This window comes from Ostrea edulis, chromosome 8 (genome assembly GCF_947568905.1).
Source record: "Ostrea edulis chromosome 8, xbOstEdul1.1, whole genome shotgun sequence".
NCBI classification, from domain to species: Eukaryota; Metazoa; Mollusca; class Bivalvia; order Ostreida; family Ostreidae; genus Ostrea; species Ostrea edulis.
The window spans coordinates 45896420-45920503 of record NC_079171.1 but is presented as its reverse complement, the minus strand read 5'-3'; the positions used below and the strand labels follow the sequence as shown (position 1 = coordinate 45920503).

Below are 24084 nucleotides of genomic sequence, written 5' to 3'. Positions count from 1 at the left end.
CCGACATACCGACCGACCGACCGACCGACCGACAGACCGACCGACCGACAGGTGCAAAACAATATGCCCCCTCTTTTTCAAAGGGGGGCATAAAAAAGATGAATATGATTATTTAATATACTAAGAATTGTCTTTACAAATGTCTGGTGTTAAAATAAAAAAAATTATCTTAGAAAATGCTGTACCTTTCTTGCTGATTTTCAAGGCAAATTGCTGTTGAAGTTGTTGACTCAAGCCCATTTCAACTTGCACTGGTCCTTAGGATGACACTTAGGGAAAAAAATCATCATAATTAATATTTGCACAGTTAGTATTAATCCTTAATTATACTGTGTCAGACAATGTCAATTTTAAAATTGTGTGTCTCAATGCATCTTAGGTGAACTTTAAAATACTGATATATTGAAAATTACATTTATTATGTTAATTTTTTAAATCTTGTCAGTATTACATATGTAACACTATGTTAAATGTGTATAGTGCAGCAATGTGAACTCTTGCAGTAGTAGTACATCTTAATGATTGTTATTTACTTTATATTGTTATAGCTAACTTATATTTAAACTGTACATACCCCATATACATCCCCCTTAATGAGGTGAATAAACATCGTGATTATCATATTGCAATATGAGATGACAGATATGTTTTCATATGATAAACTGCCAGTTCATTCTAATAAGATCAAAACAAGTCAACTCTAGATTTATCAGACATGTCTCCTTTACCAAGTGTGGGTCAAGAGAAGGACATACATATCTTTTGTTAATACAATACATACATTTGCCCATGAGAGGGCTTGTGATTTTACAAAATATTAATATTTTAAATTGTAGACTTGCATGCTTGTGTGAAACATGAAACCCCAGATTTGAAATATCTCTTAGGTCAATGAAATTTCAAGATATTATAAGTACTATCATGTATACCAAATAGAAATTTAGTGCACCCCCCCCCCCAAAAAAAAAAAAAAAAAAACTTGGGAGAGCCCTATTTGTTTTAATGTGGCATATACATGATATTCATTTACAATTACATGAGCATGTAGGAGTTATATTTTGGGCACATATGGAATACATAAATGCAAAGAAAATGAAACATCTCCAAGTTGTGTGTTTATAGATGTTATTATAAAATCACGTTGTGAAATAGCAGAGGAAAAGTGAGTTGAATACAAATTTATATTTGCCATTTTTTTTCACTTACCAAACGAAATTATGATTTCGTTGTCCACGTTGAATGCATCCATCGAATTCCTCTTCTCAGAAGAAACTTTGTTTAAACTCTCAATGACTACATAAACAGTATTGAAACTCGCAGCACTCGGACATCACGATCACGCTACATCAACAACTTTGTTTACGTAGCGCAGCTATGCATTGTGGTGAATTTCGTGAGGTAAAAAGTGCCATTCTGCACGGACGAAACATTTAGTCCACTATTATTACATTGACGTATTCCTAATCTAAAATATGGCCAAATTTATATATCTTTCGTCGAGACGACCCTCTCAATCATCGATTCAGTCACAGCAACAACTTGTACTTTCGGAACCCCTTTTTGTTTTTCAACTACTCTATGGCGATTTACGGAATTCCGAAAAATAATTTCACGTGAAAATACACGATTTTTAATGATCACGTGATTGCTATCGGTCTCTACCTTAATTTTGTATTCTTTATTAGTTTTCTGAGATTGATAACTGTTCGAAAATCTTTACATTTTCATGGAAATGGATTACCATATTTCTTTACAATATCAATTCACATTCAATATGGAGTATTAATGAGGGAGAGAGAAGGGAGAGAAACATACCATACGCTGTGGTGTATATTACACACAGTAATATCTGACAGATGATGATTACCATGGTAACCTCACTCCACAAGAATATAAATCCTTCAACACAAACCACAGTTATAGATAAAACAAACTCCTGTACATCGCTAAACTTCCCCGATTCTCGGCGTCAAAAATTTCATTTCTCTAGGGCCGATATTATCTCCTTTATGTGTTTAAATGCACGCGTGTTTAAACTGCATATTTTTGTCGTTAATGTATAATCCTTTACTTGTTGAATATTTACAAACCCTCAAACACTTGATTGCGTCACAGAGACTTGTTTACTTGTTTTGTATGGACAACTATTTGGAACAAATTTCTCCCCAAAATATAAGCACGTATATATTTGTCTAGTTTTTTTGTATTCAGGGATAGAAAGCTTATAAACAATGAAGACAGTGGGTAATTCCTGTACAGTAAACATATTGTATAATTTACCGCCATCAATTACCCAAATCAGATTCATTTTATTATTTACATACCTGTACTTATAGTTTTCTTTCATTTTCTCTTCTGTGTGTCTACAACATATACGTATGTAGAAATGTCTGAAATACGTAGACAGCATTCAGGGTTTGTGATTGAACAGTACACGCATTCAATCGTAAGCTAGCTTTGTGCTCAGCAATATCTAACATGCACATTTTGATTACAGTGACTATTGTTATATGTATACTTAATTCTTTGTAGAGTAAAGGAAACGATTCATATAATTTATAATGTTTTCTTTGAATAAATTATCAATTTGCCCCTATCATGGGCCCTAAAATTGAGTGATTTTCTAAATTTATTCCAGCTGTGCACATCACAGAAAGTAAGGTTTACGGAATAAGAAACATATCGGTCCTCCTTCCAGGAGATTATAACCGAGCATAGACCTCGGCTTTCTGGTAAATTTGATTCGTGGCATTTAGGATATACCATTTTACGGAATTGCACGCTTTCCAGGTAACGTGAAGGTGATTAAGACTGTGATGTTATAACACGATAAATTCTAGTATCAACTTCATTTCCAGAGTTAAAACATAATTAATAAGAAAAACATTATATATAAATTGTTGAAAGAAATAAATCACACTTCTTAGGATGGGTCTGTGAATGTACATCCGATCATGCTGGTTCTGGAGAAGAAAATAGAAATGTAAGAAAACGTTTAGAAAGAATCAAACGATAAAGAAAAGATTATAGGAAAAACGCATTTGAGCTTTCAGCTCAGGTGATGTAAAGCTATAGGCCTGACGGAAAAGATGATTTATCTTTCCTTAATCCGGAAATTAGTGCACTTGCGTAATTCAGTTTAAAACTTCCAGGTAGTATATTCGTGAAATGTCATTACCAACATTACATAGGACCGTGAAGATATTGCTGTTAGAGCAATCGCGGCAACATAATTTTAGACAACATATTACCCCCCCCCCCCCTCTAGGGAGTTTTCTACACTATGAATTTTGGAAAGTGTGTATAAAATGAAGGTAAATGAATGCTGTTTGACAAATAAAAATATTTCAGTAATTCATAAATACACTTCGCCTTAATGCCAAACAACTTGATATAATTGTAAGGGGTTACTTTCTTTAAAGTAAAATGCATGTTTGCAAATGCCATATTGTGTTAGTAAGATTCTCGAAGTTTTTCATTTTTATGCCACCGAGGTCGAAGATCGGGGGGCATATTGTTTTTGTCTGTAATTATGTCATTCTGTCTGAAACTTTAACCTTGCTAATAACTTTTGAGCAGTAAAAGCTAAAGCTTTGATATTTTATATGAATATTCCTTATCACAAGACCTTCCCATAGGTACCAACATTTTTGACTCTGTGATCTTGATCTTGGAGTTTGACCTACTTTTTAAAAAACTTTAACCTTGCTAATAACTGTTGAACAGTGAGAGGTAAAGTTTGTTGATATTTCATATGAGTATTCCTTGTGACAAGACCTTTCCGTTGGTACTAAACCTTTTTACCTTGACTTTTGACCTACTTTTAAAAAAATGACATTGGCAATAACTTCGAAATGGTAAATATTAGAGCTTTCATATTGCACATGAACATTTCTTGTGACAAGATCTTTCTACTGGTTTCAAGATATTTGTCCTTGTGACCTTGACCATCTTCGGAATTGGCATTATCGGGGGCATTTGTGTTTCACAAACACATCCTGTTTAACAATACTTTAATGACATAGTTTATGTTTTTGCCCCAAAACTTGAAGAATATTTCATGCATTGATGTTAAACAATCTGATTTACAATACTTTCAGAAAATAATTGTTTTCAAAGGACTGTGGTATCTATATATGATTTGAAGAAGTTTTCCATTGTTCGGTGATTCTTAGAGAAAAAGACCCATAATTAGTAAATGTCCCATATATATATTTGAAACATCTTGTCAATCAAAGGGCTACGTAAATTAAAATAATACGTGTTTACAAATGTCAATGACATCGAAATCAGATCTGAAGAGTTTTTCCAGTTTTCGGCGATTATTATATGTATATATATATATATAATTTTTTTTTTTTTTTACAAATTATAGGTTTTTGCCCCCAAACTGGAAAATATATCCATGCAAACAATCTGATTTATAGTGAAAGGCTTCCAAATTTCCGAAAATAATGTTATCAAATGACCACATTATCTGTTTAGGATCTGTAGAAGTTTTTCATTTTTCGGCGCTTTTTAAAGAAAAAAGTCATTTTTAGCCCCAAAACTTCGTAAATGCTCCCACATATTTATGTCAAAGGACTTGATATGTAATGAAAGGGTTAAATACATTCACAAAATACTTGTTTGCAAATGTCAATGGTATATATATCGAATTGAAAGAGTTTTTCCAGTTTTCAGCTATTATTTTTACAAATTCCATGATTTGTGTCCCAAAACTCGTACACGCCCCCACCTAAAAATGTCAAACAACCTGATTTATAATGAAGGGACTATGTACTTTCAAAAAAATACTTGTTTGCAAAAATCCCTAGGGGGTCTCGCATTACCTTTACCAGCCCATGGTCTATGTAAAGGATATAAGTCTCAAACTGTCCATTCTGTGAACAGACTCTGAACTATTTTTTTTTTTTGGTCCAAACTATTTTTTTGTAATATAAGATCAATGTTTGGGGTGATTTGAAAAGAAATGGTGGCTTTAGTATCAAATTCAATGAATTTGAGTTAATTTATTTTAAAAGTTGTTGATAATCATATTGGTAACGAGATTCAAAGGATATGGTTTAAACTATCCATTCACAAAAAGGACCAGCGAAAGGTGGTGTGGAAACATCAACATACCATCGATTATATTTGTTGCAATTTTTCTCCATTTGGCAATTTGTTTTTACGGGAATTATAAATGCGCCTGAAATGGGTATCTATATCATTGCGTATTTGGATCCAATCATTATTAACACATAATATGAATAAACATGAGGAAATTGAATTAGTTTACAATGCAACAACCGATATTACGAAATGAAACTTTGCATGGATATTTCTCGCAAATGATTACAATGTACAAGACTATTATAATTTTAAAGCCAATGCAGAAATTCTATGACTATCTGTAGAGCAGATAGCATCATTGTGTGGCTCTAGCATTGGTCTAATCTCGAGAGAGCCAATGCCGACTCTCAATGGTCAATTCAAGAATTGGACCACTCAAAGGCCAATGGAGGCAATTGGTTACTTTTTCAATGACCAATAAAGGCACTGGAATAATTTCTGTCATGAGCTAATGCATGCATTGAACCAGTTTATCAATAGCCAATGCAGGCATTGGATCATTCACTCAAGAGCCAATGCAGACATTGGACCACTCTGTCAAGAGCCAATGCAGAGATTGGATCACTCTGTTAAGACCCAATGCAGACATCGAACTACTTTCGCAAGAGTCAATGCAGGCATTGGATCATTCACTCAAGCACAAATGCAGGCATTGGGCCACTCTGTCAAGAGCCAATGCAGGCATTGGATTACTCTCTCAAGACCCAATCCAGGCATTAGACCGCTCTGTCATGAGCCAATGCAGACATTGGATCACTCTCTCAAGAGCCAATGCAGGCATTGGGCCACTCTGTCAAGAGCCAATGCAGGCATTGGATCACTCTGTCAAGAGCCAATGCAGGCATTGGACCACTCTGTCAAGAGCCAATGCAGGCATTGGATCACTCTCTCAAGAGCCAACGCAGGCATTGGACCACTCTATCAAGAGCCAATGCAGGCATTGGATCACTCTCTTAAGAGCCAATGCAGGCATTGGATCACTCACACAAGAGCCAAAGCAGGCATTGGGCCACTCTTTCAAGAGCCAACGCAAGCATTGGACTACTTTTGTTACAAATGAATCAGAACACTGCATGATTCATATATGTACTGTGGAATGCGAAGTGGCTATATCAGGATCCATATGTAATTATACAGAGCCACTGCATGTTTCGACTAAACTTATTATGTAGAGATGATGCAGGCTGTTGATGACCATTTTTCGGACTCAATTGAAGCAATTTTTTTAGAGCCAACGCAGGGCTTGAATTATGTTATGTGTTACACCAATGCAGACATGAGACAACTGTTTTCCAGATTCAATGTAGGCTTTCAATGGCTTTCTATGTACAGTTAATTCAAGTAATGTATGGCCAATTATCAATTTACTTTACCATTTCATAGATTTCCTTGTTTTATCATCAATGAGATGACTAAAATTTATTGGCTCGTGAAAAAGAAAACAAGAAAGACTGATACACGTTTCAATCAATTCTTTTTGTTTGCAAATTAATATTTTATAATTTAATCTAATAAAGAAGTATGTTGCAGGATCTGATCATGTCATTTCTGCCATCTACTCCAACAACATTGAAGCCCTTCTTCAGTCCTGATTGTAAGACTTCCCCTGCAAAATATTGATGTTGATCAATTACCTAGCAATATCTATAACTTAGCATACCAATATGTAATTAAGTAAATCAGAAAATTAATAAGTAATTAGCACATTATGAATATAGACCACCAAACAATGCATTAGCAACCAATAGCATAAATACTTTAAAATATGTATTACATGCAAGATATACTTTACCTTTTCCACAGTGCAAAACCAGGGTATTTCCCTTTTTGTTGACCTGGGAAAATAACTTTCCAAAGAAGGCTGTCTTTGTGGGCCCTTCTACCAATGTTGTCAAAGTTTTTACCTTACTCTTGCTAGAAGAAAGACACACAAAGGGCTGGATGCAGTTACCTGAAACAAAATATTTTGCTTTACAATACTATGAAAACTTGAAAGCTTAGATAAACTTGCGTTAAAAATTATAAAAAGCTTTTTTTCTTAATTTTGAACTTACTCTTTTTGTTGTAATATACAACAACGGCTGTGCCTTTGTCGGGGTACATTAGTTCCATGGCCTTTTTCGTGTCGCTGACTCCGCTCCATGAAGTGGAAATTATGAATGTGTCGTCCTCCTTCAGAGAAGGAAGATCCACACATACGCGGAGTAACGGTTGCCAATCACACTGCAATAAAAATAAATGTGTTTGATTGCATTGACTCAATTCCTTATATATATATAGATATAAACATATATATATATATATATAAATATAAATATATAATATTTTTAATATATTATATTTAAATAATATTTTGTCAGATGATTATATATATTACATCATTCTAGATATATTCTTTTTTATATATAAACAAAACTATAATAAATATATAAATATAAATATATATATATATATATATATATATATATATATATATATATATATATATATAATGCTTTATTTATAGACGTTAACAATATTATTATTTGGTGATTATATGTTCCATCTTACTTACTATTTCTTCATTAAAAACTGTTATGTCGACAGTGCTTTCCTCTCTCCCAGCCTTCAAAAATGTCAGGGGATCCTCCTGGAAAACCATGGGTGTTGATTTCTGCCCTGGATTTTTTCTTTGCTTTCCATGAATTGTCGCAGCCTCTCTCCGGGGATACCTCTTTTCACATCTCTGTAAAATATGATATGATATGAAATTGCTTCGCCTCACTGGAACTATCATATAGCTTATACATATAGACCTGTACACAACAACATGTAACAAAGGAGTTTGGACAATGAAAGCTGCAGATTCTGCTGTAATTTTTGGAAGTATATCTAAGATGAATGACATGTCGATATCATTGACATTAACATTATATACATGCGTCCAAATCATAGATGTATCATATACATAAAGCTGCATTTCACATGAAATCGATATCTCATTGATTGCTCTTAGAAACAAGGAAAAAATAGAGAATTGATTCCATTATAATATTCCTGAAAATTTTCGTCAACACTCTCTATAAACTGACTGAGTTCTTCCTCTGCTTCATCCTCATTAGTCCAAAACGTATTCAAAGTCTTCTACCAGGGCATTTTTGAAAGTTTGCATACAGCCACCTGCATGTTCCTTGTCCCCTTTAGATATTCAGCCTCCTGTGATGTGGAAAGATTTGGGGAGGAAAGTAACCTATGAATCTCTGAATCTAACTGGATGTCAGATGATTATATATATTACATCATTCTAGATATATTCTTTTTTTATATATAAACAAAACTACCTTTGTCATTTCTTCCAAATCATAATCTAAATTGGTGACCTTTACTAGCATTTCCAGGATCGTCTCCTTTGGTAGAGTCATTAAAGCTCTCCAGGGCCTGGTCACATTTAGGGAGGGAGTAGAGATGGATTCGTTTTTCTGAAAATCAATATGATATAAAGGAAATAATATATGAAAATTTTTCAATAATAGAATTGTAAAAGAACATTTTATTTGTGTAATATGCCATGTCATCTTAATTTGTGCATGATTCCATACCTTGATTTGTTGGTTCTTTAACTCCCCTTGTTCATGGAGGCCAAACACCAATACGCATTGCTTGTATACCGCCTCACTGGAACAAGCGATCCAAAAGATGGATTTGTAGCTTGATATCTCCTAAAATTACAATGAGATCAGTTAACGATTTTTTGCATAGCAAACCCCAAATTCACAACTGAGTACTATACATATATGACACATTCATGAACACGCATTATGAAAGAGTAACATTTTAGTGTATATATAAGTTTTGTCCATAACCTAAAATAAGTACAAATTCTAAAGACAATGAGACTATATCAGCAAATATAGGGCAGTAATCTAATAAATTGTATCATTTGTTATACTCCAGATTCATTTATCTCTTCTATTGGAGGGTTGATCTTAAGTACACTCAATGAACAATATACCTTTCCAGGAGAGAGATGCTGCTGGCACTTTTCCCTCCATTCTTTTGTGTCTTCGCACCTCTTTGAGGTCACATCAATGAGGGTGGGTTTAACACTCCTAAACACTTTTACCTGTAATCAATTAGTTCAAATAATCAACGATAGGTAAAAATGAAATGAATTGATATGGAGGTTGTATATTTGAAATTAAGGAGGTATGCTAAACCAGAGAAATTTGATGTGGGTGAAAAGTGGAAGATACGTACAATATATTGAAGTTGAAAATTTTCAAATTTATTTAATTTTGTCAAAAAATACAGTTTTAGTAGAAAGTAATCTGAAAAAAAAAAATAAAACCCCTGTTGGACTCGAACCTGCGACCTACAGTTCAGCAGTCTGTATTGAAACCTACTGAGCTACTCGACTAGGTATTGAAATTGAAAATGAAAAGTCAAATATTGATGATATCGATTTTTTCATTCATGTTTTTACAGGAAGTCAGCCATTATGACAATGTAGAGTACTACCTTAAGAAAAATATAAAATTAAGTGCACACATCTGGACTGTTCAATCTCTAACCCCCCAAAAAGTGTGAAAAGGAGGGTTGACAAGGAATTTAAATTATATGTATCAATTACCATATCCGTGTGTGAAATCTTGTGGATGTTATGCCAAATGATGTTGTGATTATTGGCAGCAAAAATCTCCTCTTCAGTTGAAAGATTTACAAAGATGAGTGAAGGCATACCAAGAAACTGTGGCATATGGGGGTACAGCACATGGTTTTCAACAGCTGCTAACCTGTATTAATTTAGAACAACAGTTATCATATTTGGTATTAATTTATGTTTTATTGTATCAAATTATTAAACAAATTCGTAACCTGTATGATGATGACATTTTGACTTAATGTGTATGATAAAAGTCACATAAATGAAATGCAGATTGAGTCTTCATTTAAAGGAATTGAAAATTAAACTTGCCTTAGGTGATTCCCCCCAAGACATCTGTAGGAATATCCATTTAAATGTTGGATATCAACATTATTTACATGTCCTCCAATAAGGTGTACAGCAAGGGGCTGGTAGGAGGTGCAAACTGCCGTTTGTCCATTTTGAATCTGTTGTACGATTAATCACATTAAATCTTGGTTACATTAAACAGTCGCTCAGGTCCTCAAGTTGTTTTTCCTTGTAACATTATTTACTTATGAATGAGAATATAGGACGTTAATCATGGAATTATTGAGATGGAGGGAGTTAAAATTGTAACTGCATACGTTTTGAAAATGAAATGTTTTTAAATGATTGCATGTATTTGGTGTAATGATAGACAGACTATATCTATAAATACAAATTATCGATATTCAAGTATGTACCTGTTTAACAAAACTGGCATTGGTGTCTCTGAAAGGTGTCACTGGGCCCTCTATTCTGCTCAGCAGTATCTGATGTACTCCTGAAATTTATATTACTTTGCAATAAAAACATTTTTTAAGAACTTGACATGTAGAAAAAGAAAAAACAGAAAGTAAGAAGTAATACGTATCCCACATAAATATTTTCTCTAGTCACAAATCATTACATTGAATAATTATTCATTATTTGTCATTCCTCTATTTGGGAATAATTCCCCTTACATCATGATTATACGTGTATCAGTGTAATGTAAACTGCTGTAATATAGCGAGTAATCTTACCCGGCATGCTCTTTTCTCTTATCCTTTTGATAATGTTTTCTTGGGTATCACTCGATGTCATTTGTCTTCGGGATAGAGATGCCTGCAGGGGTTTAACTCTGGCTCTCTTTAGAGGGGATTCATTCACCTTCTTTTGATTTAAGATATAATTCTTTATGCATTCCATGTGTTTCCAATATTTTCCTAATGTATGCGTTACATTCACCTTTATGAATTGGTTATTGAATGCAATTACAAAATTTATATCGTATATATACTTTCAATACATTCGTTCAGAGATTTATTTTGATGAAGAGATGGACATAACACCAATGTACCTGCGAATCCTCGGTAGGGCATGTATCAGGGCATACAGGTTCGAGGATGCCAGGGTCATCTGCATATTGAGTCTCTTCGGAGTCCATCTGAGTTTCTTCTACAAACCCATAACTCCCTAAATTGAGGAAATACATCTTTCATAATTATCATTTGCAATGTACCGTTTCTTGAAGACCAAACTTACATGAGGCATTATACATTCATAAACACAGTACAGAGAGAGAGAGAGAGAGAGAGAGAGAGAGAGAGAGAGAGAGAGAGAGAGAGAGAGAGAGAGAGAGAGAGAATCTGAATTTTAAAACTTTCATCTACATTGTTGTAAATGACTTGGTTGTTCATGAATCTAAAAATAATTTAGCATTTCAAAAAGCATAATTTTGCTCCACTTGTTTGGCACGCTGTTTTTGGCTATATTTACATCTAAAACTTCATAGTTATTTCGGATTTCAACATTTCGGTTGAGCATCACTGAAGAGACATTATTTGTCGAAATGCGCATCTGGTGCATCAACATTGGTACCGTATAACTTTTACATTATGACCCCTGGGTTGAGGCCTCTGCTGGTGGACTGTTAGTCCCCGAGGGTCTATACAGCCCAGTAGCTAAGTACTTCGTTACTAGCTTGAAAATACGGATGCATATTTAAGTGCTGTTATAAAATTTAGAAATTCATTTCAAAATTAAGTATTATCTCCCTCATGCATAGCTCTTATCCTTGGACGAATTTGGCTCCACTTGTTTGGCACGCTGTTTTTGGCTATATTTAGATCTAAAACTTCATAGTTATTTCGGATTTCAAACATTTCGGTTGAGCATCACTGAAGAGACATTATTTGTCGAAATGCGCATCTGGTGCATCAAAATTGGTACCGTTTAAGTTTTACATTTAAATAGTCCATTAATCGTAATGCATCGTTTGAACACAACTGTACTTTGGAAAACCCCTATTTCGAACAAGCACAGTATACGGTGAAAATGGTGGTGAGTAACCGGATTGACTTAGGGGTATGTTATTTCTGTATATTTATCCTACATGTACGCTAACATTATTTTCATTATATCCGAATCATACATATAGATTGTCATTAAAACTGAAATAATGATTAAAAAATACTTGTTTTCATTCAACGAAGAAATCCGGCCCGGCACTTGGTGTTACTTGGTTTATCGTATCTTGATGTACATAATGGGACCTAATCACGAAAACAACGTTAAGGAAATACTTAATTTATATAGGTTTGATTTATAAAGAGAGATTTATTTTAATTAGTACTTACAATGATTGCTTTCTGGGGATCACAGTTGATGTGCTTCGCCCGTAATTCGTCCTTGTTGGGGATATCCACTCGTTGTAATAGGGGCATTCATATTTGCTCCTAGAAAATCTCATTCTGACATTATTTTTGATGGCGTAGCCATTGTTTTCTTCTTTCTGAATAGCCCACATCTTTCTTGATTCGTTTCTCCAAAATAACTGTCGCGAACATCGTAAAGTGGATTTCATACCGCATACGTCATTTTTTTTTTTTTTAAGTGATAATAAATCCGCGAAAGACGCACTGATGTGCATATTATACGATTTTAATTGTTATTGCCGATTAACATAAAAAAAGTTATAAGTAGAATTAGGGAGCTGAAGTTATTGGTACAGCCCACAAGACAGAGTTTTCGGCCCGGGACCATATTGGATGTCCTAATGGGTAAGGACAAAAAACCGAGTTATACATTTCTAAATATAAATATATTGTTCTTGTATCATTTATTATTTTAAAAAAAATCACTTATGTTATACATACATTTTTACAAACGCCAACTTTTTATCATTTAATATACAGTGCAGTAGATCATTGTAGATTTATTTTATAGCAGATAATCTGGATTATAGTGTTACAATGTCAAACCAGATGTAGTAGAACCATGTAAATATGTTGAAATGGGTGTGATAACTCCATGTGTTGTATAAACAGATGAAATAGAGCCATACTCAGATATCGAGACTGATGAGGAAACTATTGAGATAGAACCCTATCCAAATGATGAAGTAGAATCGTCAGATTCTGATGGTAATTAAACAAAATTTTAGTTTTAATGAAATCTGATGTCATTCGACGATCTACTCACATGTACATGTAAACATCTGTAATGAAAAGTTGTTATAAGGGGTATTAATGAATTATATTGAAGTACAGTGTGTTAAATCCTTCCCGTTTTAAACCAGTCAGAACAGCTAGCTCTCATTGCAGTGTCAAAATCATTTATTTAAAATCAATTAAATTCATTTCATCTTAATTTTAAGGCATCAAGCTGACAAGCCATCACTCATCTGCACTCTGGAGAAGAATATGTCCCAAATATTGCACATTTAAACTTTCAAGGTACATGTCCAACTCCTTTTTATAATTGTCTTAACTTTAACTTTTCAATATATATCTAATTTTGATATTTCTTCTGTTCATGAAATGTAATTTTGTAGTGAAAACTATATGTAAGTTAGGAGAAATGAAGCAAAGAATCAAAAAGATCATACTCAGTGGTTACTAGACTATTTCTTTGAACATGCAACGCAGGACACATTTTACCATCTCGTTTGTGGAAAGGAAGTCTGCTTGAAGTGTTGGAAGTACTGTTACATTATCACACATTCGTTTAACACCTCGTCATGTAATGACCGGAACACATAGTATTTGTCATGTCCGCCTTCCATATGTCACACCTTAAGGTTATGCTCACTTTCAAAGACAGCATTCAAAATATTGCTTTCAAGCTTCATACAGAGGTGTGGTGGGAACATTTATGGCATATGGGCATGACGTTTAATATATCATTAGTAAGATAAATTAGGTTTATAGTTTACAGATTCATTTATATCAGATTAAAATCTGTCCTACTTGCGTTTGCCTAGAGTGAAAAAGAATTTTAAGACATCAAATGTATGCGCAGTGATTTAGTTTTCATGTACAGTAGAGGAATGTGTGATCATGTGTCCAATCTATATTGATAAATGTATTCTTTCATAGGGATGTTCATAATGTTTCTACTTATAAATACAACAAATACCTTAGTGAAAGTAGGAATGGTACCAGAGAAAATATACATGCAAATGCTGGATCAGTGAGGCCTTCAATTATCAATAGTGGTATGCATACATCTGTGAAAGGTTCAACATATACCATTGCTGGTTGTAAATGGATCTTAATATATATCATCACAATAATTGATGTTGATTGCTATATGATAATCTTTTGAATTAGTTATTGATTTACAATTTATAACAACATTGAGTATAATTTTCAAATGATAATCACATGTTATCTAAAAATGTTGTATGGTCTCTCGAACTTAAATCCTTCTATGTGTGTTTGATTATTTTGTTTGCAGAGAGCATTGGGTGGTTTCAGAAGTTTGTCAGTGACATTGGTGAACATATGCCTCATTAGGAGAAGATAACTTTTCCTGCTGGGATGAAAAAAAACTGAAGTGTGGAAAATGATGGCTGCTGACCTTGACTCACAGTCCTTATCAAGGTCATCTTTTCTGCAGATATGGAAGAGATCCTTCCGAAACGTAACTGTTGTTAAAGTGAGTATTACTTTCATATCCCAAGTTACTTGTGTAGAACTAAGATGAATTTACTTTGTGGACAGGTTGGTTAAAACTCATCAAAAATTATGCCTCAAACATGTCTGTATTGTAAAATGAGATATTATTTTATACGTAAAATTTGACCCCTTTCATCAATTAATCCTCTGTTGACAGGAAAATCCTTTTTCAAAGTGTAAAATTCGACCCCTTTCATCAATTAATCCTCTGTTGACAGGAAAATCCTTTTTCAAAGTGTCATATATGTACCACTCTACACTTTGCATATGAAAAATGTGGGAGGTATGACAGAGATGGGAAGAACCTGATCCTTGACAGAAAGAAACAGCACTGGGACTATGTGAGGTAATTATCATCTAAAATAAACAATTTCTACAGATTTGCAAGCCTGAGTTTCTTTCAAGATCTTAGTATGATCATGACTATACGTGTCTTAAATACATTGTAGGAAGCAAAACGAAGCTTCCTATCAAAGGAGGGAAATATCTAGAATACATCTCAGCAAATGCCTAACTATCATTATGGATGGAATGGACCAGAAAAAAACCAACATCCCAATTCTCTATTCAAAATCCAGAAATTCCAAACAAATTGCAAATCTTCAACAAATCAGGACTCGTTTGCTGGGTGTACTTGTCCACCGAGATTCAGGTTGTTAACAGCAAGCATATATGTATGGAAACACACACACACACAGAGAGAGAGAGAGAGAGAGAGAGAGAGAGAGAGAGAGAGAGAGCAATATATAAAATGTAATAGAAATTAAGTTCATATAATTACATGCTCTTGTAAATGCTATATTTCCTATCCAGATGAAACAGCAGCCCGGAAAATTAGATATAGCTATTTTGATCTACTGCAATATCCCCATGATTCCAACCTCAATCTGACAGTCTTACTAAATACTTTACTTGGTAAGAAGACTGAAGATTAAGAAATTTCTTCAATTTCAAATAATGGAACCAATTACACATTAAGTGTAAAACTTTTATTCAGAATTACCAAGAGAGTTATTCAATGATGTACATGTATTTAGGTTGTCACATATACATTTTAGTAGAAATTTTGCTCGAATCTGTACTGATCATGTATACTTTTTTCAGACTTCAAGGATAGGCTAGGAAGGGAATTACACCTATAAACAGATAGTGCTTCACACAATAAAAATAAGACAATCCTTGGCTTCTTGGGAATATTGGTACACCTTGGACATTTTGAAGAGGTAGAAATTCTGTGTTTTACAAGGATACACAATTATATGCTTTTTAATGAGATGTCTTTTAAAACTTCATAATGAACAAATTCGTTTACCTTGTAGTGTTTTATACACATGCTTCCAGTTGGACACACCCATGAAGACATAGATGCCATGTTTTCATTTTTTTCCAGTCTGCTAAAGGCTGATATAATGACTCTTGAATGTAATATGATATAGATACCTTTTAAACATTGTGAAATGTATTTTTGTTAGGAAGTTGTAACTTTTATTCAGTTTGTGAGTAAAATGTCCGGAGTTTACACATCGATACATTCTTCAAAAAGAATGTTTAATCATATAATCAATACATTATATAATTAAAAGTGATTCATTATCTTAACTCTTGGAATAGGATTAAAAGTTATAAAGCAAGATATTTCCTATAGAGTTTCTTTCTATCTACAGATTTGCTTGATTCATTTCAACACTTGAGCTTTATAAAGGAAGGGAAATTTGTCAAGAAAGTATGGAATTTCAAGAAATGGATGATAAACCATCTGGCCGATAACCATGGCCTTGGTGACCAATTTGAATTTAGAGTGCATGTTCGTGATAAAGGTAAATACCTGTACGTAATAAATCTGCTTTCTTATACATGTTTCCCATGGCTTGTATGATTCAAATTTATTACCATTGATTGGGATTAATTTAAATTAGTATCTTATTATGATAATTCATAATAGTATCAGACAGCAGGCACTGCCTACACCAGTCATCTCCGTGATTGATGGGATGATTGATTGGATCATTATTTACAGAAGTGAAATATTTCAATAGATGCATTATTTTTTTGTATTACTTCAGAACACAGAAATCCCGTCTTCCACTACAGAAGAGGTGAGGGGCAGAGGTGGATACTAGACAGCAATGATGAAAGCACATACGAAAACCAGCGTGACAGTTGTTGAATTCTAATATTCAAGGTCATTAATTTATTGAGCTAGTCATCGCTATTTGGTGATGTGATGTGGAGGAACAGACTATAACATATATATCATACAATATTTAGAATGGTTGGAAAGTGTTAATGTCTGTAAAAATGCTGAACCTTATATTCACTAACATGATGGTTATTTTACTTACAACTTTAAATTTATGCATGTGATTGCTTAGGTACTTACAGCTAATCAAATAGGCAGATATTCCAAAGATTTCTATATTCAGACAATAAGGTATGTAGGTTTGATTAAAAATACTTCACACTTATTTGTATTTTGAACACATTTTAGGATATGAATTTTTTGAAATCTTGCCCTGAAATGGTTATGCCAGTGGAAAAAAAAATGTACTTAAACAGAATTGTTCAAGAAACCTGCCCAAAGTTGTTGGAGAGCAGTCTTCTTACGCCGGTAGAAAAGCGATGGTGGAAGGAGTTATCGTCAACAGTTAGGGATGGATACCTAACAACACCAAGCAATGTCAAGAAATCTTCCTAGTAATTTATAGGTCTCCTGAGTAAACTCAGGTTTACTTGGTTGTCGTCTGACTCCTGCACCCCTGGGGCCCTAGGAGTGGGACAAAAACTCCCTAAAATGACAAATTTTCAAAAATCTTCTCTACAACTGAACACCTTTAAGAAAAACTAAATGCATTGTGATGCAGAGCAGGAAGTCCTCTTCCAAAAGTTGTAAATTTCATGATCCTCGGGGTAGCAGTTTTGACCCCAGGGCGGGCCAAATTTACCATATAGAGTTTATGTGTAAAACACTTAAAATGCATTTTCTTTAGTGTTATTAGCATAGCCCTTGGGAGTAGTGATATTTTTTCACTCAGGTGACCGATAAGACCTGTGGGCCCTTTTTTAACATATACATTTATTCCTCAAGTGACACAGGTATATATTACAAATGCTTAGACAATAGACTCATTCAGTGAAAAACTCTACCTATACATATGAATTTCAATGTCATCTAAGTTCTACATTATTTTGATTCATTGATTATGAGATAATCTTTTTCATCACATGTTTACTCCTTTATCCATTGGATATGACCTATTACATTAGCATTGATTATCACACTGTTTAGATGTTCATTTTAGTATATTGAAGTATATTAAAGCATAAGTCTTTACTTAGATAAGTTCTCCCTTGAAGAGTTTGGTGAGGATAAAAAGCCAAGAATCTGCAGCTGCATTATAAGCAGTACACCCAATTCGGAACACCCTTTAGGAAATGGATGATAGGAGCAAAAGAAAATCTTTGGTGTGAATAAGGAAAAAGGAAACAATGCCTAAAAATAATAACAATACATAGTTTCTCAGGCAAACAATTTCAAATCTTCTCAAGAAAATATTTAGATATGAGCCAAGGTGACTCAGGGGAGCGCTGTGGCCCTTGCACCTCTTACTTGTCATGTATATCTTTAAATGGAATAAACATTGCAATTTTTATCTTTATGGAAATAACTTCAATTGTCTTACTATTAAGTGTAAATTATTAATTATTAACGCCTGCACATAAATAAATATATTTTCAATAATTATTTGATTAAGATTATACTCACAATTATGATATAACCTTCTTAAATGTTTACATGAAATCTATAACACAAGATTGCCTCGAGGTCAATCTAGAACCTGTGTCAATAAGTTTGTACAATACAAATGTTCCAAAGTGCATAACATGCCTTTTGTTAATCAAAATACGTCACTTTGATTTCAGGTATACACTGGTGGGTACATCAACCCTAATAGAAGGAAGACGCATCGCTGATCAAGTGGAATAAATAAACATCAACTCCCCATCATATTGTAGTCTTCAGCTTGTGTATTATATTTTGGAATGAATCTTCCATTTTGGGATTTGGGGTGGGGGATGGGAGGGTTTGGTTGATTTACTTTTGAGATGATCATCATTACTACAACTTACCAACTCTGATCTCCAATACAGACATAGGTCGATTTCGAACTGGCACAATAAAGGCATTGGCTGATTATAAAGTCAACCAATAAAGGCATTGGACGACTATGGAGTCACTCAATGCAGGCATTTGCTGACTATTGAATTGCCCAATGCAGGCATTGACCGATTATGGAGTCGCTCAATGCAGGCATTGGCCGACTATGGAGTCGCGCCATTCAGGCATTTGTTGACTGTCGAGTCGACCTATGCAAGCATTTGCAGACTATGGGGTCGATCAATGCAGGCATTGACCTACTATGAGTCGTCCAATGCAGGCATTGGCTGGCTATGGAGTTGTCCAATGCAGGCATTGACTGACTGTGGAGTCGCTCTTTGCAGGCATTGACCGACTAAGCAGTCGCATAATGCAGGCATTGACCGACTATGGAGTTGCCCAGTGCAGGCATTAACTGACTATGGAGTCGCTCAATGCAGGCATTTTCCAACTATAAAATGAAACAATACAGGCATTGGTAGATTATGAAGACAACCAAGAAAAATAGAACAATGCCTGTTTTGAGAGAACGTTGGTTATACTAGCTTCTGCATTCACACAATAATTTTGGACATTGACGAACTGCGAAAAAGTTGTTGTCTAAATTAACTACATCAGCGTATACATGGAATTTTTGTTTAAGATTTCGTCAATGCAGATTTCAATATTGTAAATGTGAAAATACTTATGTAAAAAATTCACCGCTTTGTATTTAAAAGTTAATCATTTTATCAAATCGTCTATATTTTACTAATATTTACATTGCTGAAAAAAATTATTACAATTTTGCACATTGCACTATTTTTTTTTTACAATTGTATCAATAGGATATTTACAATATGAGCCTTAAAATACGTCATTGAAATAAAAAATAGATTGGACAAATTAAAAAAAAAAATAGTTCACACTCCGTTTGTGAGAGGAAGGACTGACCGAGGCACGTAGGGCCACGATTCGTTCTTTTTATCACAGAATGGACAGTTTGAGGTTTATATCATATTTAAAACATTATATCATTTGTTCTAAGAATGAACAGACTCAGGTAAACCCATTGACAATGATACTGATGAATAAAGCTATTTTGAATAGTCTGACAATATAACCAGTCTTGTGTAGAATTATGTTTCTTTTGTTCACTTATTGGGCAGTGTCTGGTACATGCAAGTAGTCTTCTACTGCAAGTTTTATATTCAATCTTTCTATAGTACTGATCCATATCAACATGTCTTCCCCTGATGGGGAGATCATTTTCATTGCACATCATAAATTTAAGGATTTTAGTAAAAGTACTGCAAATATTGTCTTAATGAGTGTTACATTCAGGATGTGGAGGATGAGAAAGTTATGGAGTCAAATTTTGATCTAAAAAGCATTGCGTTTTCGAATATTAGGATGAGGAAATAATTAACGCCAACCAAAAGAACCCAATACGCCTATCTCGTAAAATGAAATCATTCATGGAAGCGAAAATAATAATTCAAAATTAGGATATGCTAATAAAGAAAACATAAAAAGCATTGTGAAGAAATCTTGGAAGGTGCCTCTGAATCCAGCAAAATTCAAATACAGTATGGAAATAAGTCTTGCGATATAGAAAGGCCTGTCCAATGGGATTTAAAAACTGAATCTTACGAGCTGAAGCAGATAATTCTATTAAAGGGAAATATCGTTTTTAAGTGTTTCAGTAATTTTTTCGATATTTGTTTTGATTCTTACTTGTAGGAAATTTAAAACTAAATTTATATCTCTTTGACAAATGTATTGTCTTTCTCCTATTTTCAGTCTACCTGTAGACGTCTAATAAGTTATTGGGTTTACCTGGCACTGTCCAATAAGTTGACAATTACTGTCCATTATTTTTAAGAACGGACAGTATATTGTCAACTTATTGGACGCCTACAGGTAACATTTTCACTACAAGTGGACTTTCTTCTATATAAAAGACAAAAGATTGCGTAACAAAAATGTTTTAATCAACTCTAATAAAATTCACAATGCCTAGGTTTCCTTCATACATGTGAAAATAACTAATATTGCATGTAAAAAAAAATGGAAAATTAATGTTGTCAATAGAGGAGCACCCCTTCCATGCGTTCATGCGTTGTATGACTGAAATTATGTGGTACTGCTAAAACCCGGAACCGAAAACAGAAAAGATTGTATGCAGTGATGTGATGAGGAGGTCTGCATTTTGTAAAATCAAAAAGCTTAATACGAAAAGGGAAAGCAGAAATTACAGAGAGAACTGAAATTAATATCCATAATCCACCGTTTACAATATTCCATACTACTCCATAGTGTAAAACGTATACGGTACCAATTTTGATGCACCAGAAAACCACCAACTTAACAAGGAAAAATATGACGCGAGCGGCTGTGGATCCCATCGTTTTCCCGGTTTTTTCCCTCCCCTCCCCCCCTCCGATAGTGACAATATGTTGTTTCACAGAACAATCGATAAACATACTGAAAAATGAAAACTACTTGATTTATAATCTAAACCATTTTAAATTTTATATCCCATTAAGAAAAGCCCCCCCCCCCCCCGAAAAAAAGAAAACATTGTAAAAGATAAAACAATTTTTTTCAACAATTTTAACCCCAAACATTGCCTTTCTAAATCGACTTTGCTTTTATTCGAATTCGATATTTATAAGATAATTCAATTTGAATTAAGTCCTACACCTGGTATATTATACATTTATGTATCACATAAAAATTAAAAGCGAATGAGTCCAGTGTGTACAAAAGGTTTTCCTCATTTGGGATGAATCTATGTGAAAGTTCGTACCTGCGGATTAGTGTTTAACCCGAGGAGATAGAGGAGATACAGCGGGAAAAAGGCTTGAAACAGAACCAATGAAAACTAAAGTGAAACTTGTGATCCATAGTGAGGAATTAACACACTTATTTCATAATATATGAAATGGCTAAAAGGCTAACAAAGAATGTATGCTTGAATAGAATTAAAGGGCATCTCATTATCAATCTGAATGTTAAGATACAAGTATTTGGTTTAATAATAAACTGCCAGATGTCCTCCATACTAAGTGCAACTGATAAATCAAACACAAAATGTTTAACTTGTCAACTTAGTAAGATCATGAATTATTGTAGTTTTATACATACGGCACTCCCTGTGGTATGTAAATACATGTATGGTATGTGTAAATGCATGTGCATGTGTGTTAATGGATTTTTGCCGGGTGGGTGCATATAAATCCCGTATGTTCGTTTCATTCTCTATCCATAGGTGTCGCTACTCGCTAACACATCTGTCAATGCCAAACTTTCAAAATTCTTATGAAACACGTTTTAAATTCTTATACAAACGTTTACTTAGCCTAATCAATGTATGATGCAGAATGTTTATATTAATTTGTTTTATCGCTTGTAAACAAATTCTCAACATTTTGAATTCCATGTGCCATATTTTCTACATTAATCAGTTTAATTCTTAAATTCCGTTCCTTTTCTGTTCCGTTCCACATTCGATTCCACGTTTTAGCAACATCCGATGTTTATATCATATACACGTATAGTATCATCAGTATATTTACTCAGGATTGTTCATAACCCCGTGTTTTAGCACATTCAGATTTACAGTCCCTGAAACGTTATACTGTACCATTTTTCTGTTCGCTCACCGTTCGTTCGCCTTTCGCTCACCGTGCGTTCACCATGCGCTCTCCGTTCACAGTTTTGCGTTCAGCGTGCGCTCACCATTCGTTCACCGTTCACAAAGCGTTTAGCGTGCGCTCACCGTTCGTACATCGTTCAGTCTTTTCATTGTCATTCGGAACACCAAAGTCAAATGTAATGGACTTAAGTTTGATACTGCTTTTATCATCTCATGTTAACGTCAGATCAAAATATGATCACTCTTGTACTGAGTTTGCAATATCTCTCACTTGTGCGCAAATTTCAATCCGATTATAAAAACACTATTCAGTTTACTATGATACTTAGGACTAGACAAGCCATTGAATAAGTTTATTAAGGATCGAAAAAGAACAAACATTCGGAAGGTATCGCATAAACAATACATTTCTCACATAAACACCAGTGCGAGACCGACTTTACCCGTGCGAGACAGTCACATGATATTTTCTGTCATACACTGTTACGACGTCATTGATTTTGACGTCATGTATTTTCTATGATTTACATTGCAATCATACAATTATAGTGAAATAGTTTACATTGTTTTCTTTAAATTTAATTTGATATTGCTTTTTGATGGAAACAGTATTGTGGTTCACAGTGACAGTTACTGTTCCATTCTGTGTAATGTTCAAATTGGGAATTTGATAATTTTGATTTGTTTCAAAGGTCCTGAATTAATGCACTAACCTGTGGATAATATGCCATAAAAATGAATTAATTCTTCATTATTGCTTGACAGACGGGGGAACGAACAGACGGAGAAGAAACATATAGTCTACTTCGGTTTTACAAACCGTATGGACTATCAATGAAACATTGTACTGCGAAATTATGAATGACCCGCAATGAAACAACCGATATCAGCGTTAATCTATCTACAGACTCTATTGATAGCAGTTTTTTTGACGTATACTATTTAAGTATTCGGTAAATGATAATACACGTCCGATAGATTGGATTAAAACATGACCTGCCTGTTCCCTCTCTCCCTTTCGGGTTTTGTGAGTAAAACTATGTAAACGTATTTTAAACATGTGTATAATTCTTTTCTTCACACTATTTATATAACAATCACTAAGCTAGTTTACTGTTTCATTGTTAAAACACCATTCCTTCATCATTAAATAAAAACAATCACTGATCTTCTCATCACATCTTAACAGCCGTAGTATTGAGTCGCCGTCTCTAAGTAGACAAACTATTTTCGTCGAGTCCTTAAAACAATCAATGTTACGCATGTACAATTCTTTTAGTTTTCCTCCAAATTTCAGAGTTACGAAATTGGTTCTCTTTAATATACGTGTAACTGTATTTCAATATTCGACATTGACTTAAAAATGGACGTTGGTGAATGTTGTATGTAATTATATAATATCAACTGAACCATCATTTATAGTCATCTTAAAAAATCATCATACCAAGCTTAAGGATTATTTCAAGTGATGGGTAATGCAAAGGAGAAAATAAAAGTTATCAATCTCATAAGCAATACAGACCAACTTTCTGTCAGTTTTCAAACTTCCTGGTAGTGTTTATTTGACACGTAATTATGATATATG

General features: G+C 33.9%; 2 protein-coding genes across 4 annotated transcripts in view; both read right to left on the bottom strand.

Moving 5' to 3' along the window:
- LOC125661351 (multiple epidermal growth factor-like domains protein 10) overlaps positions 1-2036 on the bottom strand; it is a 296347-nt gene extending 294311 nt beyond the window's left edge. Inside the window, exon 1 of one of the 2 annotated variants that reach the window (XM_056146261.1) lies at positions 1816-2036. In XM_056146261.1, the coding sequence (XP_056002236.1) occupies positions 1816-1870 (55 nt within the window). In that variant the 5' untranslated portion in view covers positions 1871-2036. The remainder of the gene's footprint in view (positions 1-1815) is intronic. The other variant, XM_056146265.1, reaches the window with a different exon arrangement.
- The window catches only part of LOC125661365 (multiple epidermal growth factor-like domains protein 10), a 55515-nt gene that overhangs the window by 29808 nt on the left and 1623 nt on the right, over positions 1-24084 (bottom strand). The gene's annotated exons all lie outside the window — the stretch shown is intronic.